At 48.0% G+C, this 22,489-nt stretch overlaps 1 protein-coding gene across 1 annotated transcript; it reads right to left on the minus strand.

Moving 5' to 3' along the window:
- Positions 1 to 1,625: 1,625 nt before the first annotated feature.
- LOC144602752 (zinc finger SWIM domain-containing protein 1-like) lies at positions 1,626 to 19,972 on the minus strand. The gene is made up of 7 exons (XM_078415888.1): positions 19,680 to 19,972; positions 16,939 to 17,047; positions 12,708 to 12,948; positions 8,149 to 8,182; positions 7,438 to 7,839; positions 4,964 to 5,814; positions 1,626 to 1,678 (listed from the first exon to the last, which is right to left on the minus strand). Exons 1-7 carry the CDS (start codon positions 19,934 to 19,936, stop codon positions 1,626 to 1,628), a joined length of 1,947 nt encoding a protein of 648 aa, XP_078272014.1. The 5' UTR covers positions 19,937 to 19,972.
- Positions 19,973 to 22,489: the final 2,517 nt, after the last annotated feature.

Here is a 22,489-nt window from a genome sequence, read left to right on the forward strand (position 1 = left end):
AGAAGCGACCCAACATCCAACTATAGTAAACTTTAGAAAATGTTGATACCAATCAAAACAAATCTGCTGAACTGACGAAAGTATAAAACACATGTTAAGTGCCACCACCTTTTCCCTTGACAGAAATCTTTCACTGCCGCTGTGTATTTCCAACATTTCCTATTTGTTTCCTGGACATTCGTATGTCCGGGACTGTCGTATGTTGAAAGGCTGGAGCAATTAGGCTTGTATACACTGGAATATAGAAGGATGAGGGGGGATCTTATTGAAACATATAAGATAATTAGCGGATTGGACACATTAGAGGCAGGAAACATGTTCCCAATGTTGGGGGAGTCCAGAACAAGGGGCCACAGTTTAAGAATAAGGGGTAGGCCATTTAGAACGGAGATGAGGAAGAACTTTTTCGGTCAGAGAGGGGGGAAGGCGTGGAATTCTCTGCCTCAGAAGGCAGTGGAGGCCAGTTCGTTGGATGCTTTCAAGAGAGAGCTGGATAGAGCTCTTAAGGATAGCGGAGTGAGGGGGTATGGGGAGAAGGCAGGAACGGGGTACTGATTGAGAGTGATCAGCCATGATCGCATTGAATGGCGGTGCTGGCTCAAAGGGCTGAATGGCCTACTCCTGCACCTATTGTCTGTTGTCTATTCCCAGGTCTCTGTGTCTCCGCAGTAGCCTCAGGGAAGACAAGAGGTTGTACATAGTCAGACGGACCAGAGAACTCATAGGTCTTGTTCCCAGCCTGCAAGGAATCAGCCGATCTCAGTCAGTGCTCCCGCAGAGAAGACAGAGCTGTGCTCAGTTATGCAATCCTGGCCCCTGTTTGATGCTTAAAATTCCAACTGAATGGATGTCATGATCCCACGGAATGTCAGAACCCGATCCAGGTCCCTTTGAAGAAAACCATTAAAATCACTTCCAGGATAATAATGTTGAAATTCATCGACCGCGACAGTCCACAAACTAGTTCAGCTTCAAACCTCAATCAGAGGCCTACCGACAGTTCGATGTATGGCAATCTTCATTGCATGCATCTATACATACACACACGTGTAACGCACACAGGGCCGACACACACACGTGCACACACATGCATATCTGCACGCACCCACACGTTCACTCACACTCACACGTTCACTCACACTCGCACATGTACATACATGTACACACAAATGCATAACGCACACAGGGCCGACCGACAGTTCACTATCAAAGGTGATCGTTGTATGGCAGTGTTCATTGGATACATCTGTATACACACGTAACATACACACACACGTACATACATGTACACATACATGCAAAATGCAGACAAGGCTGACTGTATACACACACGGACACTCACGCGCTCACACACGTATGATGGATGCATCCGTACACACACACACACATGTAACACACACAGGGCCGAGCGACAGTTCACTATCAACGGTGATCGATGTATGGCAGTGTTCATTGGGTACATCTGTGCACACACTCAAACACACACAAGCGTAACACACACGGGGGTATGAAGAGAAAGCAACTTCAGATCCTGATTCCTGGGATCGCGGTGAATCACTGTGACTGTAAGCGGCTCTCACTGTCTGTTGGTCAGTCAGATCTGAAATCAGTTCTTACGCACATCTTCAACTTGCCTCGGTGGCTGGAGACGACGATTCTTGCTCTGTTGCACCAGTCACTGAAAACAAAGGAACACAACTAGTGAGTGATGTTGGAGGGGGCACAGCCGAGAGGGAAACAGACAGTAATAAATTATTGGGGGACGCACACAGTAATGTGTCCAGAGTGCACATGGTGCAAAACGGTAAAACAATATTTGAGAGAACATTCAGTAATAAATCATGATAGAGGGCTCGGTAAGTCCCACTGAGTTGCTCCAGCATTTTGGTCAATAAGTATCAGACGGCCTGTCTATCAGTGGAAAGGTAATCTTCTGATAGATAAAATGGTGAGAGGTGCAAAGTTTCAAGGAGATGTGCAAGGCAAGTTGTTTTTCTCGTTGTCACTTTACACGGAACGTACTGAGTGCCTGGACTATGCAAGGGTAGTGAATCTGTGGAATTCTTGGCCACAGAAGGCTGTGGAGGCAAAGCAGTGAATATATTTAAGGCAGAGATAGATAGATTCTTGATTAGTGCGGGTGTCAGAGGTTACGGGAGATTTCAATATGCAGGTAGACTGCGAAAGTCAGGTTGGTACTGGACCCTAAGAAAGGGAGTTTGTAGTGTGCCTCCGAGAAGGATTCTTAGAGCAGCTTGTACTGGAGCCCACCAGGGAGAAGGCAATTCTGGATTTAGTGTTGTGTAATGTACCGGATTTCATAAGGAAACTCAAGGTAAAGGAAACATTAGGAGGTAGTGACCATAATATGTTTTAATCTGCTATTTGAGAGAGAATGTAAAATCAGAAGTGTCAGTATTGCAGTTGAACAAAGGGGACTATGGAGGCATGAGGGAGGAGCTGGCCAAAGTTGACTGGAAAGGGTCCCTAGCAGGGATGATGGTGGAACAGCAATGGCAGGAATTTCTGCGAATAATCCAGAAGATGCGGGATCATTTCATTCCAAAGAGGAAGAAAGATTCTAAGGGGAGTAAGAAGCAACTGGGTCTGACAAGGGAAGTCAAGGACAGTATAAAAATAAAAGAGAAACTTATAACATAGCAAAGATGAGTGGGAAGCCAGAGGATTGGGTAACTTTTAAAGAACAACAGAAGGTAACTAAAAAGGCAATACTGGGAGAATAGATGAAGTACGAAGGAAAGCTAGCCAAGAATATAAAGGATAATAAAAGCTTCTTTAGGTATGTGAAGAGGAAAAGATTAGTGAAGACAAATGTGGGTCCCTTGAAGACAGAAACAGGTGAATTTATTATGGGGAACAAGGAAATGGCAGACGAGTTGAAAAGGCACTTTGGTTCTTTATTCACTAAGAACGACACAAATAATCTCCCAGAAGTACTAGGGTACAGAGGATCTAGGGTGATGGAGGAACTGAAGGAAATTCACATCAGTCAAAATATCACGTTGGGAAGACCGATGGGACTGAAGGCTGATAAATCCCCAGGGTCTGGTCTGCATCCCAGGTTAGTCAAGGAGGTGGCTCTAGAAATCGTGGACGCATTGGTGATCATTTTACAATATTCTATTGATTCTGGATCAGTTCCTGTGGATTGGAAGGTAGCTGATGTTATCCCACTTTTTAATAAAGGAGGGAGAGAGAAAACAGGGGATTATAGACCAGTTAGCCTGACATCAGTGGTGGGGAAGTTGCTGGAGTCAATTATTAAAGATGTAATAACGGTGCATTTGGAGAGCAGTAACAGTCAACATGGTCCAAGTCAGCATGGATTTATGAAGGGGAAATCTTGTTTGACTAATCTTCTGGAATTTTTTGAGGATGTAACAAGTAAAATGGATAAAGGAAATATAGTGTATCTGGACGTTCAGAAAGCCTTTAATAAGGTCCCACACAGGAAATTAGTGGGAAAAATTAGAGCACATGGCATTGGGGGTAGGATATTGACATGGATCGAAAATTGGTAGGTAGACAGGAAACAAAGGGTAGGAATTAACGGGTCCTTTTCAGAATGGCAGGCAGCCACTAGTGGGGTGTCGCAAGGCTTGGTCCTGTGACCGTAGCTATTTACAATATATTTTCATGATTTAGATGAAGGAATTAAAAGTAACATAAGCAAATTTACAGATGACACAAAGCAGGGTGGCAGAGTAAACTGTGAAGAGGCTATGAGGATGCAGGGTGACTTGGGTAGGTTGGGTGAGTGAGCAATGTATGGCAGATGCAGTATAATGTAGATAAATGTGAGGTTATCCGCTTTGGTGGCAAGGACAAGGCAGATTATAATCTGAATGGTACCAGATTAGGAAAAGGGGAAGTGAAACGAGATGTGTGTGTCCTTGTACATCAGTCACTGAAAGTAAGCATGCAGGTACAGCAAGAGGATTTGAGTAGAGGAGCAAAGAGGTCCTTCTGCAGTTGTACAGGGCCCTGGTGAGGCCATACCTGGATATTGTGAGCAGCGTAGGTTCACGAGGTTAATTCCCAGGATGGCGGGACTGTCATATGACGCAAGAATGGAACAAATGGGCTTGTATTCACAGGAATTTAGGATCAGAGCAGATCTTATAGAAACATATAAGATTATTAAGTCAAGTCAATTTTATTTGTATAGCACATTTAAAAACAACCCACGTTGACCAAAGTGCTGCACATCTGATTAGGAAAAAAAAAAAGAAACATACAGTGGCAGTCAGCCAAGACATTGGACAAGCTAGATGCTCCCGATGTTGGGGGAGTCCAGAAACAGGGGCCACAATTTTAGAATGAGAGCTAGGCCATTTAGAACTGAGATGAGGGAAAAACTTCTTCGCCCAGAGTTGTGAATTTGTGGAATTCTCTGCATCAGAAGGCAGTAGAGGCCGATTCACTGGATGCATTCAAAAGAGAGTCAGATAGGGCTCTTAGGGCTAGCGGAATCAAGGGATATGGGGAGAAGGCAGGAACGGGGGAGATTGTGGATGAGCAACCATGATCACATTGAATGGCGGTGCTGGCTCAAAGGGCCAAATGGTCTGCTCTTGCACTAATTTTCTATGTTTCTCTGTTATGGGGAGAAGGCAGGAGAATGGGGTGAGGGAGAGATGAATCAGCCATGAATGAATGGCGGAGTAGACTTGATGGGACAAATTGCCTAATCCTACTCCTGTCACTTATGATCTTATGAACCATATGTGGCGGTAGAGGTAGATGTGATAATGGAGTTTACGAGGCAGTAGATAGGCACATGGATATGCAAGGAATGGGGAGATATGGATGATATGCAGGTAGATAAGCGATGGTCTTGGCATCATGTTCATTGTGTGCTGAAGGGCCTGTCCTTGTGCTGTGCTGCTCCATGTTTTGTGTGTCGTTGCTTCACTCTCTCTGAGACTGCGTCGCTACAAACCATTGGTTTCGGTGACTTGCACCTGGCCACCTCTGGCCCAGATGTCGGTGACGGCCGTCATGACCGCCAGGCACCTGCCAAAGTCTTCGGCCGGACACCGGGCAGCTAGGGAGGAGAGTTTGCGAGCTACCTTGAGGGCCTGGCGGTATCGCTCCTGCTGCACCTTGGCCCGCTCCCTCGGCGACGCGGGCGGGAGCTGACCGCCGAGGAAGTGTTCCTGCGTCCAGCGAGCGGCGCAGAGCGAGGGCTCAAAGAGGTCGGAGCCCAGCAGCCGCCGGAGAGCCAGGACGTGCCGGCAGGGGAGCCTCATGGAGGTGCGGAAGGCACACTGGCAGCTGGCCTGGTCCGTCACCAGGGCCCGGCGCCGGCACACGGGCCAGGCCCTCTCGGCCTCCACGCTGAGAAAGGAGACCGACTCCGCTTCCTGCAGCTCCGTCCGCACCCGGCGGAAGGCGAAGTCGGTGAGCAGCGCCCGGTAGGAAGACTCCGCGGAGTTGTCCTCTGGCCCTGCGGGGGGCTCACTCTGCAACACCCGCTGGTCGCACTCGGCCCGCACCGTGTCCACGGCCTTCAGGAGGTCCCGGGTGAAGGAGGTCACGTTGGAGAAGTCCTCGACCGCGGCCGCCAGCCTCTGGCTCATCACCTGCACCCGCTGGAGTGTGCTGGTGAGGTAGCTCTCGTTCTCGTGCTTGAAGCCCTCCACCCACTGGCGGCGGGACCCGTGCCACGTCTTGTGGAAGTAGTCGACGGCGCTCTCCGCGTTGGAGTCCAGCAGCTGGTGGTACAGCAGGTCGTAGTCCTCAGTGGACGTGGCGTAACACATACTGTGCAGGATCTGCAGCAGCTGGCTCCTGGCGGGAAGAAAGGGAAGAGGAGACAAGGTGAGGAACCTCCCGGTGCAGCACGGTGGCGTAGCGGTAGAGTTGCTGCCTTACAGTGCCAGTCCCAGGATCCATCCTGTCTACAGGCATTGTCTGTGTGGAGTTTGTACGCTCTCCCTGTGACCATGTGGGTTTCCTCCGGGTTCTCCGGTTTCCTCCCAAGTTCCAAAGACGTGCAGGTTTGTACGTTAATTGGCCTCTGTAAATTGTTCCGCGTGTCGCCCAGAACTAGTGTGAACCAAAGATACTAGAGGAACAAGATGGACCACTCCATTGAATTCGCCTATACTGAAGTGTAGTGTGCAAAGGAGCGGAACATCCGCCATTTTAGTAAGCAAAACCCACCGTTCGTTCTGCCTCTCGCAGTGTAATCAGTGTTTTGGGGGAACAGTATATGTGATGATACCATTAAAATGCAGAAAATAACTCATCTATCAATTCATAGATTTTTGTTATTTCTCTTTTTAAATGTTTCTGCAATTTTCTGCCCACTAAAATGGCGCCATGACCTTCTACGGTTTTTAACGTCGAGTGGTCTATCTTGTTCCTCTAGTATCTTTGGTGTGAACGGGTGATTAATGGTCAGCGTGGACTCAGTGGGGCAAAGGGCCCGTTTCCAACCTGTATTTCCGAAACTAAACCAAACTCTCACCTCAACAGTCCCCAGCGGCTACAAGAAAAACACCACCGTTTCTTTCCCAACGAAAAATAAAGTGACCTCCTCAATGACTAATGAACAGTGGAGTCAAACAGCACGGAAATAGGCCACTCGGCCCAACTCGTCCTTGCTGACCAACATGCCCCATCTAATGCTGACCAAGATGCCCCATGTAATGCTGACCAAGATGCCCCATCTAATGCTGACCAAGATGCCCCATCTAATGCTGACCAAGATGCCCCATCTAATGTTGACCAAGATGCCCCATCTACAGAAAGGGGAGAGGAGGGGGCAAAAGGGGAAGGAGGGGGCAAAGGGGGGAAAGGAGGGAGAGTGGGGCAGGGGTAGACTGGATTGTGCAGACCATGTTGAGGAATGAGTCGCACCCTTATCTGACCCACGCCGTGACAGGAGGAGGAATATTTGGGATAACCCAACCTCCCCCTCCCACGCCCGCTCCGGTCCGGTCCCACGACGGAATCACGATGCCAGAGCTTATTGTTGCCCGATGGTGGAGGAGAGGAGGGGGAGGAGAGCAGAGGGAAGGAGAGGAGGGGGGAGGAGTAGAGGAGGGGGAAGAGGGGCGGGGGAAGGAGGCGAGGAGGGGGAAGGAGGGGAGGAATGGGTGAGGAAGAGGAGGAGGAGGAAACAGGAGTAGGGGAAAGGAGAGAAGGGGCGGAGGAGAAGAGGGAGATGGAGGAAGGAGGGCGAGAAAGAAAGAAGGGAAGGAGGAGTGGGTAAGATAGAAGGAAAGAAAAAAGAGAGAGAGGGTAGAGAGTGGAGGAGATGGGACATGGGTAGACTGGATTGTGCAGAGGGATGAGAGTCACAACTTTACCAAACCAACACAATCTGACAGGAGGAGGAATATTTGGGCCCCCCCACCCACCCGCTCCGCTCCAGCCCCACGAGGGAATGGCGGTGTCAGTGCTTATTGTTGCCCGGCGGTCACGTGCAGCTTCTCGGCGGTCACGTGGTCCTGGAAGACGCTCAGGGTGTGGGCGAGGCAGGCCAGCGGCTTGCAGTGGGGCAGCACGTCGGTCACCAGCTCCCCGTCACACGCCTTGCCGCCGACCACCACCGCCCGCGTTCCCTCCGCCGCCGGGTTCTTCTGCCTGAAGATGCGCAGAAGCTGCCGGACGGTCTCGCGCTCCTCGCTCTGCAGGAACCACAGGCACGCCAGCTCGCTCTCCCCGTTGCCGTCGATGGCCAGCAGCAGGTAGGTGGGCAGCCACAGGCCCGCCCAGCTGTAGGTGGCGCCCACCAGCAGCACCTCAGGGAACCTCTCGAAGGTCTGCTTCATGCGGCCATCCTGGTAGTAGATGGCCTGCAACACAATACAATACAATACAATATATCTTTATTGTCATTGTACCCAGGGGTACAACGAGATTGGGAATGCGCCTCCCATACGATGCACTAATTTAGGTAATTTAGACAGCAGCAACCCAACGAAACGAACAGTTGTAACAGTTTTGGACAGGGTAAAGTGCAAGTTGATCTATGCGTTGTGGCCATCCGGCTCAGCAGGACCGGTTCATAGCAGCTATGGCCCTGGGGATGAAGCTGTTCCTGAGTCTGGAGGTGCGGGCATAGAAGGCCTTGTATCGTCTGCCCGATGGAAGGAGTTCGAACAGACTGTTGCAGGGGCCTTGTTCACCACCACCACCACCGTGCCGTCTGCAAGCAAACGCAGACAAGAGTTATAGAAACACAGAAAATAGATGCAGGAGGAGGCCATTTGGCCCTTCGAACCAGCACCGCTATTCAATGTGATCATGGCTGATCATCCACAATCAGTAACCGGTTCCTGCCTTCCCCCCATATCCCTTGATACCACTAGCGCCTAGAGCTCTATCTAACTCTCTTTTAAATTCATCCAGTGAATTGGACTCCACTGCCTTCTGTGGCAGAGAATTCCACAAATTCATAACTCTCTGGGTGAAAAAGTGTCTTCTCACCTCAGTTTTAAATGGCCTCCCCTTTATTCTTACACTGTGTCCCCTGGTTCTGGACTCCCCCAACATTGGGAACATTTTTCCTGCATCTAGCTTGTCCAGTCCTTTTATAATCTTATACGTCTCTTTAAGATCCCCTCTCGTCCTTCTAAACTCCAGTGAATACATCCCCAGTCTTTCCTCATATGACAAGAACAGGCAGAACAAGGGACTGACCCACTCTCACCCTGGCCACAAACTCTTTGAAGTAGAAACACAGAAAATAGGTGCAGGAGTAGGCCATTCGGCCCTTCGAGCCAGTACCGCCATTCAATATGATCATGGCTGATCATCCAGAATCAGTACCCTGTTCTCGCTTTCTCCCCATATCCCTTGATTCCATCAGCCCTATGACCTACAGTGCATTCAGAAAGTATTCTGACCCCTTCACCTTTTCCACATTTTGTTACATTACAGCCTTATTTTAAAATGAATTAAATTCTTTTTTTTTAAATCGTCAATCTACACGCAATACCCCAGAATGAAGAAGCGAAAACAGGTGTTTAGAAACTTTTGCAAAGTAATTTAAAAGAAATAGCTGAAATATCACATTTACATAAGTATTCAAACCTTTGCTATGATGCTCAAAATTGAGCTGAGGTTCATTTTGTTTCCATTCATTATCCTTGATGTTTCTACAACTTGATTGGAGTCCACCAGTGGTAAATTAAATTGATTAGACATGATTTGAAAATGCATACACCTGTCTATATAAGATCCCACAGTTGACAGTGCATGTCACAGCAAAAACCAAGACATGAAGAAGAAGGAATTGTCCGTAGATCTCCGAGACAGGATTGTGTCGAGACACAGATCTGGGTAAAGGTATAAAACACTTTCTGCAGCATTGCAGGTCCCGAACAGCACAGTGGCCTCCATCATTCTTAAATGGAAAAACTTTGGAACCACCAGGACTCTTCATAGAGCTGGCCACTCGGCCAAACTGAGCAATCAGGGGAGAAGGGCCTTGGTCAGGGAGGTGACCAAGAACCCGATGATCACTCTGACAGAGCTCCAGAGGTCCTCTGTGAAGATGGGAGAACCTTCCAGAAGGCCAACTTTATCTGCAGGACTCCACCAGTCAGGCCTTTATGGTAGAGTGGCCAGACGGAAGCCATTCCTCAGTAAAAGGCACATGATGGCCTGCTTGGAGTTTGCCAAAAGGCACCTTAAGGACTCACTGACCATGAGAAATAAGATTCTCTTGTCTGATGAAACCAAGATTGAACTCTTTGGCCTGAATGCCAAACGTCACGTTTGGGGGAAGCCAGGCACTGCTCATCACCTGGCGAATACCATACCTACGGTGAGGCATGGTGGTGGCAGCATCATGTTATGGGGATGTTTTTCAGCGGCAGGAACTGGGACACTAGTCAGGATCAAGGGAAAAATGAACAGAGCAAAGTAAAGAGAGATCCTTGATGAAAACCTGCTCCAGAGCATTCTGGACCTCAGACTGGGGAGGAGGTTCACCTTCCAACAGGACAATGACCCCAAGCACACAGCCAAGACAACGCAGGAGTGGCTTCATGACAAGTCTGTGAATGTCCTTGAGTGGCCCAGCCAGAACCCGGACTTGAACCCGGACATCTCTGGAGGGACCTGAAAATAGCTGTGCATCGACACTCCCCATCCAACCTGACAGAGCTTGAGAGAAGAATGGGAGAAATTACCCAAATACAGGTGTGCCAAGCTTGTAGCGTCATACCCAAGAAGACTTGAGGCTGCAATCACTGCCAAAGGTGCCTCAACAAAGTACGGAGTAAAGGGTCTGAATACATTTGTAAATATGATATTAGTTATTTCTTTTTAATTACTTTGCAAAAATTTCTAAACACCTGTTTTTACTTTTTAATTATGGGGTATTGTGTGTAGATTGATGATTACAAAAATAATGAATCCATTTTAAAATAAGGCTGTAACATAACAAAATGTGGAAAAAGTGAAGGTGTGTGAATACTTTCTGAATGCACTGTATATCTAACTCTCTCATGAAGCCCTCCCCTCTGGGCACATCCAGACACAAAAACAGCCTCTCCCCACGAGTGGTAGGTCTAGTTAACAACCACTCTACACCACGACATTCTGGTCTGTAAGACAAACAATTATGAACTCTCCAAGTGCATTTTAGATATTTACACGTGCAATATTTAGCAAAGCTGACACTTATTACTCTTGCACTTTATCTTTACATTGTTTAATTATAATGTTTTTTTAATTGTCTGCTGTCTCGTGTTTTTATCACGTGTAGTAAAGCACCAAATCAAATTCCTTGTTTGTGTACAAACTAGGCCGATAAATTGAGTCTCATTCTCAAATGGATTCTGAACAAAGCACTGGTAACGCACAGTGGCAGTGGTGAGGTACGTTTGCCTTCATCGGTCGGTGCACTGAGTACAAGAGTCAGATAGTCAAGATGCAGCTCTATCAAACTCTGGAGAAACAAGGATCTGCAGATGCTGGTTCATGACAAAAGACAAAGTGCGAGAATAACTCAGCAGGTCAGGTAGTATCTCTGGAGTTTCCCCTCGCCCCTGACTCTCGGTCTGAGTAAGAGTCTTGACCTGAAATGTCTCCGATTCTTTTTCTCCAGAGATGCTGCCTGACCCGCTGAGTTACTGCAGCATTTTGTGTCCATCTCCAGTGTAAACAAGCACCGACAGTTCTTTCCCACACATGTCTGGAAAACATGGATACGTGATGTATCAGGTCGGGACCCTTCTTCAACTAATTGTGGCAAGTCGGGGGGGGGGAGTGGGGGAGGAAGAAAGCTGGAAGAGAGGTGGGGGCAGGACAAAGCCTTGCAAGTGACAGGTGGAGGAAGGAACTGCAGATGCAGCCTGGGTGGGGTTACAGGAGGGAAGAGTCATCTGAAGAGTGCGTGGCACGATCCAAGAGCGATCCCATGAGAAAGTATTGGGGACACAGCTGTAGAGTTGCTGCCTTACAGCGCTACAGACCCGGGTTGCATCCTGACTGTGGGTGCGGTCTGTACGGAGTTTGTACGTTCATGGGTTTTCTCTGGGTGTTTCGGTTTCCGCCCACACTCCAAAGACTTGCAGGATTGTAGGTTACTTGGTTTCAGTAAGTTGTAAAAAGAAATGGCCCCATGTGTGAGTAAGTTAGCGTACAGGACCATCGCTGGTCAGCACCAACTCGGTGGGCCGAACGGCCAGTTTCCGCGCTGTATCTCTGAAGTGTAAAAGTCATTGACTATCCCAGGGGAGAGGAGGGAGCGATCTAGTGACAAGACAGTGCACTATCATGAGATGGGGGAAGGAGGATCCACACCCAATCCTCATCCATTTATTTGGAATATTGGGAGCAGTTCTGGCCCCATGTCTAAGGAAGGGTGTGCTGGCGGTGGAGAGGGTCCAGAGGAGGTTTACCAGAATGATACCAGGAATGTATGGGTTAACATCTGATCAGTGTTTGACGGCACTGCGCCTGTACTCGCTGGAGTTTAGAACGATGAGGAGGGGCCTCGTTGAAACTTACCAGATAGTGAAATGCCAGGGTAGAGTGCATGTGGAAAGAATCTTTCCACCTGTGGGAGAGTCTAGGAATCATGGCTGATCTATCTTTCCCTCTCAACCCCATTTGCCACCCTAACGAATGAAGAACCTGTCAATCTCTGCTTTATAAATAGCCACAGACTTGGCCTCCACAGCCATCTGTGGCAATGATTTCCACAGATTCATCACCCTCTGACTAAAGAAATTCCTTCTCATCTCCTTTCTAAAGGAACGTCCTTTTATTGTGAGGCTGTGCCCTCTGTTCCATCACTCTCCCACTAGTGGAAACATCCTCGCCACATCCACTTTATCCGGGCCTTTCACTATTCGGTAAGTTTCAGTGAGGTCCCCCCTCATCCTTCTAAACTCCAGCGAGTACAGGCCCAGAGCCATCAAATGCTCATCATTAACCCAATAAAGGGGTGATCCGCATTATTCCGGAATGAAGGAAGGATGCAGGATACCCCAGGACAAGAGAGGGAGTGGTGCAAACCTGGAGCAGCCGGTTAGGCCTGGGACAAGCGAGGACACCTTCACCTACCTTGATTCTTGATCAGTACGGGTGTCAGAGGTTATGGGGAGAAGGCAGGAGAATGGGGTTAGGGGAGAGAGATAGATCAGCCATGATTGAATGACGGAGTAGACCCGATGGGCCGAATGGCCTAATTCTACTCCCATTCCTTATGACCTTACCATTGACGGCTGCCAGTGTGGGCACCATCATCTCCAAGTCGGTTTTGTTGGCCTTGAACTCGTCCCATTTCTCCTTGCGTGCGGGGCTATGGGCATCCTCATCAGCGAGCACCTTGCTGGCAACCTCCCCCAGCTGCACCTGGACACCTGCTCCATTACTCCGCAGCGAGACGATGGAAGTGGGGTCCACGCGCAGCGCTGTAACAAAGCGCCTTTGGTGCCGGAGCCTCTCCTCCTCTTCCTGTGGGGTACAAGCAAGATCCTAGGGTCAGTTCATCCGGTTTGGAGGTCAATTGTCCTCTGTAAATTGCCCCGAGCGTGTCGGGAGTGGATGAGAAAGTAGGACAACATAGAACCAGTGCACGTAGGTGGTCGATGATCAGCGTGGACTAGGTAGGCCTATGTTTCCATGCTGTATCTGTAAACTAAGCTCAGATCCCATAATAGAACACAGAACAGCACAGGAATGGGCCCTCCAGCCTACATTATCTGTGCCAAACATGATGCCAAGTTGAACTGATCTCATCTCCCTGTACATGATACATATCGCTCAATTCCCTGAACTTCCATGTGCCTTTCCCAAAGCCTCTTAAACACCCCTATCGTATCTGCATCCACCACCATCTCTAGCAGTGCATTCCCAGCCCCCACCCCTCTCTGTGTAAAAATCTTGCCTCGCACATTAAACCTCCCCCCTCTCACCATATCACTCTGTCGTCTAGTGTTGGACATTTCCACCCTGGGCACAAGCCTCTGACTGCCGACCTTAACTTTATATACTTCCGTCGAGTCTTCCCTCAACCTCTGACGCTCCAGAAAAAATAACCCAAGTTTATTCAACCTCCCCCTGTAGCTGAAACCCTCTAATCCAGGCAGCATTCTGGTCAACCTCCTCTGCACCCTCTCCAAAGCCTCCACACCTTTCCTGTAATGGAGCGACTAGAACTGCAAATAATACTCCAAATGCAATCTAACTAAAGCCCTATAGAGCTGCATCATGACTTGCTGACTCTTATATTTAATGCCCCTAGCACAGAAGACAAGCATACCACACGTTTCACCCATACTGGTTAACATATGATGATCGTTTGTCAGCACTGGGCCTGTACTCGATAGAGTTTAGAAGAATGAGAGGGGACCTCATTGAAACGTACCGAATAGTGAAACGTTTGGATAAATGTGGAGAGGATGCTTCCTCCAGTGGAAGAGTGTCGGACAAGAGGCCATAGCTTCAGAATTAAAGGACATTCCTTTAGGAAGGAGAGGAGGAATTTCTTGAGTCAGAGGGTGGTGAATTGGTGGAATTCTTTGCCACAGAAGGCTGTGGAGACCAAGTCAGTGGATATATTTATGGCAGAGATAGATGGATTCTTAATTATTGCTGGTGTCAGGGGTTATGGGTAGAAGGCAGATGAATGGGGTTAGGAGGGAGAGATAGATCAGCCGTGATTGAATGGCGGAATAGACGATGGGCTGAATGGCCTAATTCTGCTCCTGTCACTTATGAGGCCTTCTTCACCACCCTATCTACTTGTGCTGCCTCCTTCAGTGAGCTATGAACTTGAACTCCAAGATCCCTCTGCACATCAATGCTGTTAATGGTCATGCCATTAACTGTATACTCTCTCCTTGCATTTAACCTGTCAAAGTGCATCACCTCACACTTGCTCAGGTTAAACTCCATCTGCCATTTCTCCACCCCTTTCTGCAGCTGGTCTACGTTCTGATATCTACTGACAGCATTTCTCGTTGTCTGCAACTCCTAATTTTGGTGTCATTAACAAACTTACTCACCAACCCATCTACATTTACGCCTCGGTCACATATATATATATATAATACAAAATCTCTCTAACTCTGGCCCCAGCCCATTCCTGAACTTTTATCCCTGTCCAATTGACTTTGCCTTCAGCAGCTATTTGGAACTTTCTCCCTCTGTGTCTCTGCACCTCCACAACTACCATGGGGTAAAAACAATCGGACCATATTCCCCATCTAGTTTAGTCTAGTTTCTTGTCACGTGTACCAAAAAGCTTTTTTGTTACATGCTACCAGTCCATGGAACGACTATCCATGATTACAATCAAGCCGTCCACAGTCGAAATGTGTTGGAAGGAACTGCAGATGCTGGTTTAAACCGAAGATAGATACAAAAAGCTGCTGTAACTCAGTGGGTCAGGGAGCATCAATCTGAAGATGGGTCTCGAACTGAAATTTCACCTATTCCTTTTCAGGTCTGAAGAGGGGTCTTGACCCGAAACGTCACCTATTCCTTTTCTGGTCTGAAGAAGGGTCTTGACCCGAAACGTCACCTATTCCTTTTCTGGTCTGAAGAGGGGTCTTGACCCGAAACGTCACCTATTCCTTTTCTCCAGAGATGCTGTCTGACCTACTAAGTTCCTCCGGATTTTTGTGTCTAAGCCGTCCACAGTCCACAGATACAGGATAAAGGGAATAATGTTTAGCATCAGATAAAGTCCAGTAAAGTCCAATTAAAGATAGTCTGAGAGTCTCCATTCTATGCCTCTCATGAACAGATATACTTCTCTCAGATCACCCTCAGACACTCTTGCCTCCTTAAACCCCATTATAAGACATTCCTTGAAACCCACCAACTCCACCCAAGTTATAGGTCATCTCCAGAATCCCTGCTAAGGCAGTTCACATCAATTACTTTGATAATGTCCCTGAAAGCTGGAGATATTTTTAGTGCGTTTGAACTACGTAAATAAAACTTGTTACTGTGAGGGAAATGACTAGTGATATCGAGTGTATCAGTCTGACTCTGTTAAACAATGCCAAAGTTGTCAGAGTTCAGAGGCTGGATTGATATCCCAGTGGGGGAGTGTGATATCATCCCATAGAATCACACCGGCTCTTCCACCTACATTGTCGGCAATGACCATCAAGCACCCATCTTGTTCTGTTCTATGTGTCGGGGCAGCACGGTGGTGCAGCGGAAGAGTTGCTGTGTTACAGCGCCAGAGACTCGGGTTTGATCCTGACTACCGGGTGCTGTCTGTACGGAGATTGTACGTTCTGCCCGTGGGTTTTCTTCGGGAGCTGCGGTTTCCTCTCACACTCTAAAGATGTACACATTTATAGGCTAATTGGCTTGCTAAAATTGAAAGTTGTCCCTGATGTGGGTAGGATAGCTTAATGTGCATGGATTGCTGGTCAGCCTGGACTCGGTGGGCTGAAGGGCCTGTTTCCACGCTGTATGCTTAAACTAAACAGCAGATTCTAGTTTACGCCAATTCTAGACACAAAAAGCTGGAGTAGCTCAGTGGGTCAGACAACATCTCTGGAGAAAAGAAAAAGGTGACATTTCGGGTCGAGACCCTTCTTCAGACCAGCCAGGAAGGATCCGAAACGTCACCTATTCCTTTTCTCCAGAGATGATGCTTGACCCGCTGAGTTACTCCAGCTTGTTGTGTCCATCTTTGTTGCTATGTATTATGTTTTCTTGAGCCAATTCTGCACAAATCCCATTTTATTGCAACCTACAGCTTTAAGTCCCACCGATATGTGTTGGTGCCACAGGTAACATTCTCTCACAGGCAAAGACCAGGGCAGAGAGACAGAGTTCTGATAAACTCTTTATAAATAATTACGTGGACATATTCTGGACGGCATGGTGGCGCAGCGGTAGAGTTGCTGCTTTACACCGCTTGCAGCGCCGGAGACCCGGGTTCAATCCCGACTACGAGTGCTGTCTGTGTGGAGTTTTTACGTTCCCCTCTGTGTGGGTTTTCTCCGAGATCATCAGTTTCCTCCCACACTCCAAATATGTACAGGTGTCGAGGTTATTTGGTTTGGTGTATGTGTAGATTGTCCCGTGTGTGGAGGATAGTGTTAATGTGGGGGGGGTCGCCGGTCGGCGCGCACTCGGTGGGCCGAAGGGCCTGTTTCTGTGCTGTATCACTGAACTAGGATATTCAACCGCCCAGGATCCAAGGCTGGAACCGAGCGTGTACAGAACTAGTAGAATGCTCTTTGAAAACGTGGAGAGGTGGGACAACACACACACACACACACAGACACCCCCCCACACAGAGACACAGACACACACACAGACACCACCCCCGCCCCCCCCCCCCCACACACACACAGACACCCCCCCCCACACAGAGACACAGACACACACACAGACACACACACTGTGCCGACAAACTGAAGCAGTGGCAGATCCAACAACTCCACCTGGCTGGTGTGTGTGTTCTGCTTTTACCTGCGGCACCGTGTGGTTATGCGATTCATTCATCTCTTTCACCACAAACTTGTTTCCATCCGCAGAAAGCCGGACTTTAATGGCACAGGGACACTTCATCTTGTTGGTTCTGAAAAAGACAGTGGGAGGCAGTGTGTAAGCCAACTGGGTGAAGACCAGCAAACGATAGACACAAAATGCTGGAGTAACTCAGCGGGTCGGGAATCATCTCTGGAGAAAATAGGTGACGCTTCGGATCGAGACCCTTCTTCAGTTTTGTTTAGTTCAGTTTATTGTCACGTGTACCGAGGTACAGTGAAAAGCTTTGTTGCATGCTAACCAGTCAGTGGGAAGACAATACATGATTACAATCGAGCCATTTACAGTGATTTACATCACAAAGGAATAACATTTAGTGCAAGGTAAAGTACAAAGAAAGATAGTCCGAGGGTCACCAATGAGGAAGATCACAGTTCAGGACTGCTCTCTCGTTGTGGTAGGATGATTCAGACCAGCAGTGTATGGCTATCTTTTACAATCATCACAGAATCCAACAGAAATATTCCATTGACATTGGCCATGAAGCAGTGTGAGTGGGAAGACAAGATGGTGTGCTGAATGACTGCCCTTTGACTGATAATAAACTCTTTCACAAACTGGGGGGACTTGAAGCAACAGCTGCAATAAAATGTGATTCATGCAGGATTGGTGTAAGATAACATAGCACATAACAAAGGAGATGGACACAAAATGCTGGAGTAACTCAGCGGGTCAGGCAGCATCTCTGGAGAAAAGGAATAGGTGACATTTCTGGTTGGGACCCTTTATCAGACTGAGAGTCAGAGGAGAGGGAACTAGGGGGATGAAGGGTTACAAAGAACAAATGAATGAAAGATATGAAAGAACAAATCAAAGCCAGCAACAATGATAAAGAAAAGGTGGAGTCCACAATGGTCCATTGTTGGCGGTGGAGAAGGTGATAAGAAGTTGATACAAACAGTGAAACTAAGCAAGACGATAGTGAAATTAATAGGACGACGAGAATGGGAGAAACTTCTAGTTTACCTCCCCCCTGACTCTCAGTCTTAAGACGGGTGTCAAACCGAAACGTCACCTATTATTTTTCTCCAGAGATGCTGCCCTACCCGCTGAGTCGCTTCACCATTTTGTGTCTATCTTCAGTGTAAACCAGCATCTGTAGTTCCTTCCTACACATAGTACATAACAAGCTGGGTGCTTGATGGTCATTGCAGGCGGAAGACCCTGTGTGATTTAATGGGATAATATCACACTCCCCCACTGGGATATCAATCCAGTTTCTGAACCATAAAACACAAACTATCAAATTGTCAATTGTCCCAAGTGTGCAGGCAGTGGATGGCAAAGTGGGATAACATGGATAATGCCGTGTCCCTTGTGTTAACACAGCAAATTGTATGTGACAAGTGGAATAGATAGGGTGAATGCATAAATCTTTTATCCAGGATTGGGAATCAAGATCCAGAGGACAGTTTAACATGAGAGGGGAAAGATTTAAAAAGAACACAAGGGGTAACCTTTTCTGCACAGTGGGGTGGTAAATGGAACTAGCTTCCAGTTGAGGTAGTTGAGGCAGGTACTCTAGCATTTAAAAGACATTTGGAAAGGTACATGGATAGGAAAGGTTCTGAGGGCAGGTGGGACTGGTGTACATGGGTCATCTCGATGAGCATGGGCAAGTTGGACCGAAGGGCCTATTTCTGTGAAGGACGACTCTACCACTTTATACAATCCCAGCGAGTCGTAGGTGCGGGTAGGCATGGGAAAATGTGTGGTGGGGGAGAGAGAGAGGTAGAGAGAGAGAGAGAGAGAGAGAGAGAGAGAGAGAGAGAGAGAGAGAGAGAGAGAGAGAGAGAGGTAGAGAGAGAGAGAGGGAGAGGGAGAGAGAGAGAGAGGAGAGAGAGAGAGAGAGAGAGAGAGAGAGAGAGAGAGAGAGAGAGAGAGAGAGAGACGTGGAGACGCACACACACACACACACAAAGATGAATTAAAGAGTGCAAAAGAGAGAAAAAAATGAAGAGAGGGGGAGAGAGACAGAGAAAAAATAGAGAAAGAGACAGACAGGGGCAGCAGTAGAGCTGCTGCCTCACAGCGCCGGAGACTCAGGTTCGATCCTGACTACGGGTGCTGTCTGTACGGAGAATGTACGTCCTCCCTGTGACCACGGCGGTTTTTTCCAAGTGGTTTCCTTCCACATTCTCAAGACGTGCAGGTTTGTGGGTTAATTTGCTTTTGTAAATTGCCCCTCGTGTGTAGAGAGTGGATGAGAAAGTGGGATAACATAGAACTAGTGTGAATGGATGATTGGTGGGCGGTGTGGACTCGGTGGGCCGAAAGGCCTGTTTCCATGATGTAACTCCAAACAAAACTAACTACCCGGCTAAACTTATACAATTAAATTTAAAAGGATAAAACATCTTTAAATAAGAACGTAGGAGACAGGAGCAGGTGTCGACCATGTTCCATGTTCTCCCACTTTGTCATCCACTCCCGACACACTCGGGATGATTTACAGAGGGCCAATTAACCAAGAAACCCGCACGTGTTTTGGATATGGGAGGAAACTGAAGCCCACAGAAGAAACACAGCTGGTCACAGAGAGGACGTGCAAACTCCACACACGGAGAGCACCCGTGGTCAGGATGGAACCGGGATCCCCGGCGTTGTGAGGCAGCAGCTCTACCAACTGTGCCGCTGTGCCGCCCCTGCAAGTATTTCCTCACCTCTGGATTGTCCGTTTGCCGGATCCTTTGGTCTTGAATAACTTGCCGCCGTGAATGCACGCGTAGTCGATCTCGGCAAAGTTCAGCGCGTCGTTCATCGGGCGCTTGGGTGCCCGACGCCGCTGCGCCTTGATGGTCCGTGAGTGCCTGGTCCACATCTGCACGGAGCTGTCCCTCTGGTAGCGCCGGTACTCCCGGTGCAGCTCGCTGTAGCTCGAGAACTCGGCGCCCACTCGGAAACCCACCACCTGGGACATGGCTGCACGTGCATCAAATGGAGTTGGCAGACTGATCCCACCTGGAGAGCGGGCACTGAGAATAGACCACAGACAGCAGCTGCAGGTCAGCCAAGGTAGAACGCATCACAACAGCTCATATATAGAGTTCAAGAACAGCACGGTGGTCCAACTGTAGAGTCACCGCCTCACAGCGCCAGAGACCCAGGATCCATCCTTTGCTCGGATGCTGTCTTTACAGTTTACTTTAGACTTCAGAGAAGAAACAGGCCCTTCAGCCCACTGAGTCCGCGCCAACCAGCGATCACCCCGTATACTAGCACTATACTACATGATAGGACAATTTACAATTTTACAGAAGCTAATTAACCTGCACGTCTTTGAAGTGTGGGAGAAACACAAGATCTCAGCAATGCAATTCTCAGCATTGGGAGGAAAATCACGGGATTGTGAATCGGGGTTGGGGGCAATCCTTGATTCAGGTAGGCTGCAAGTTCCTGGGATTGGGATAATCGCCCGTGTGTGGGTGGGGGGTAATTCTCTGGGTTGGAGTAGGGGCATCTTGCAATGCTCAGCATTGGGATTGGGATAGCATTGGGATAAATCAATCCCTGATTTACATAGGATGCTCATTACTGGGATTGAGATCAAAATTGCCCGTGTGTGGGTGGGGGATAATTCCCTGGGTTTAGGGGAGGTGCATCTTGCGATATTCCACATTGAGATAGGGAACAATCCCTAATTTAGAAAGGATGAATATTTCTGGCATTGCAATAATTGCCCGTGTGCAGGTGGGGATAATTCCCTGGGTTGGGGGGAGGGGCATCCTGGAATGATCAGCATTGGGAGGGATATCTGCGGGATGGAAGATCGTAATAAATCCCTGATTTCAGCAGATGAAAATTCCTGGGATTGGGATAATAATCGCCCTTGTGCAGGTATGGTGGTAATACGCGAGTTCGGTATCTCAACTGCGCATGCCCAGGTCATAGGTCACTCGCGCTAAACATTCTCGCCGGCTGAGCTGCTGCGCGTATACAGACCTGCTTTTCATCCGTATTTTCCAGTTTTGCTTCTTCGAGGTAAGAAAATACTGCTTTCAAAACTATTAACTAGGCGTATTTACGGTTAATTTGTACAAAACTACATTGATTTTGTTGGTTTTATTGCTTTGTGCTTCGGTGAGTAAGCAACGCCATGCCAATTTTTGTTTGTATTGTAACTTGTATGTAATGGGCATGCTTACAGGACCCTATTTGACTTAACAGATGACTGACTTTATTATATATTTTGTTTTATATGTTACTGTGCAAAGCCATGCACATTTGTGCAACTTTGGGCTGTGGGAGTACCACGTATCACCTGAATAAGTGGATGCAGAATGTGTGTGACAGCCACAACTGTCAATTTGCAAAGGGAAACTGTTTCAGCCCACCTCCCTTCAAACACTAGGAAAAAAAACTACAGTTGCTAGTTTAAGTCGAAGGTAGACACAAAATGCTGGAGTAACTCAGCGGGTCAAGTAGCACCTCAGGAGAGAAGGAATGGGTAATGTTTCGGGTAAAGACCCTTTTTCAGAAGTCTGAAGCGAGATACCTAACTCGCTTATTCTCCAGACTTCTGAAGAAGGGTCTCGACACAAAACGTCACCCATTCTTTCTCTCCCGAGATGCTGCCTGACCCGCTGAGTTACTCCAGCATTTTGTGTCTACCTTCGATTTAAACCAGCATCTGCAGTTTATTTTCCTCGAGTTTGAAGGCAGGTGGGCAGAAACAGTTTCCTGTTGCAAATTGACAGTTGTGGCTGTCACACACATTCTGCATCCACTTATTCAGGTGATACGTGCTACTCCCACAGTTCAAAGTTGCACAAATGCGCATGGCTTTGCCAGTAACATATAAAACAAAATAAATAACAAGGTCAATCATATGTTAATTCGAATAGGGTCCTTTAAGCATGTCCATTACATACTGGTACAAGTTACAATGTAAAAGAAATTGTCATGATCTCGCTCACTCACCGAAGCATAAAGCAATAAAACCAACAAAATCATCATAGTTTTGTACAAATTAACCATATATACACCTAGTTAAGTTTTGAAAGCAGTATTTTCTTACCTGTAAGAAGCAAACCTGGAAAGTACAGATGAAACGCAGGTCTGTATACACACAGCAGCTCGGCCAGCGAGAATGTTTAGCACGAATGACCTATGACCTGGGCATGTGCAGTCGAGACACCGAACTCGCTTATTCTCCAGGTTTGCACTGGGAGCATCCTGCAAGGACCCGCATTCAGAGGGAAATCCCCGGGATGGGAGATCTGGGGGGGAGGGAGAGGCAATCCCTGATTTAGATAGGATGGAAATTCGTGGCATTGGAATAATAACCACCCATGTGCGGTTGGTGGGATAATTCCCCAGGTTTGGGGAAGGGGGCATCTTGCAATGTTCAACATCGGGATAGGGGGTCGGGATCAATCCCTGATTTAGATAGGATACAAATTCATGGGATTGGGATGTAAATGCCCGTGTATGTGTGGGGGATAATTCCCTGGGTTTGGGGTCGGGGCGTCGT

The sequence above is a fragment of the Rhinoraja longicauda genome, chromosome 19, assembly GCF_053455715.1.
Source record: "Rhinoraja longicauda isolate Sanriku21f chromosome 19, sRhiLon1.1, whole genome shotgun sequence".
NCBI classification, from domain to species: Eukaryota; Metazoa; Chordata; class Chondrichthyes; order Rajiformes; family Arhynchobatidae; genus Rhinoraja; species Rhinoraja longicauda.

What these genes read in the sequence shown, in the direction of transcription:
- LOC144602752 (XM_078415888.1), bottom strand. Translation starts at nt 19,936, where the DNA reads ATGTCCCAGGTGGTGGGTTTCCGAGTGGGCGCCGAGTTCTCGAGCTAC. An exon ending in GGCAAACGGACAATCCAGAG is followed by an intron (nt 17,048 to 19,679) that starts GTGAGGAAATAC and finishes TGTCTTTTTCAG; the next exon opens with AACCAACAAGATGAAGTGTC. An exon ending in CACGTGACCGCCGGGCAACA is followed by an intron (nt 5,815 to 7,437) that starts ATAAGCACTGAC and finishes TCTTCCCGCCAG; the next exon opens with GAGCCAGCTGCTGCAGATCC.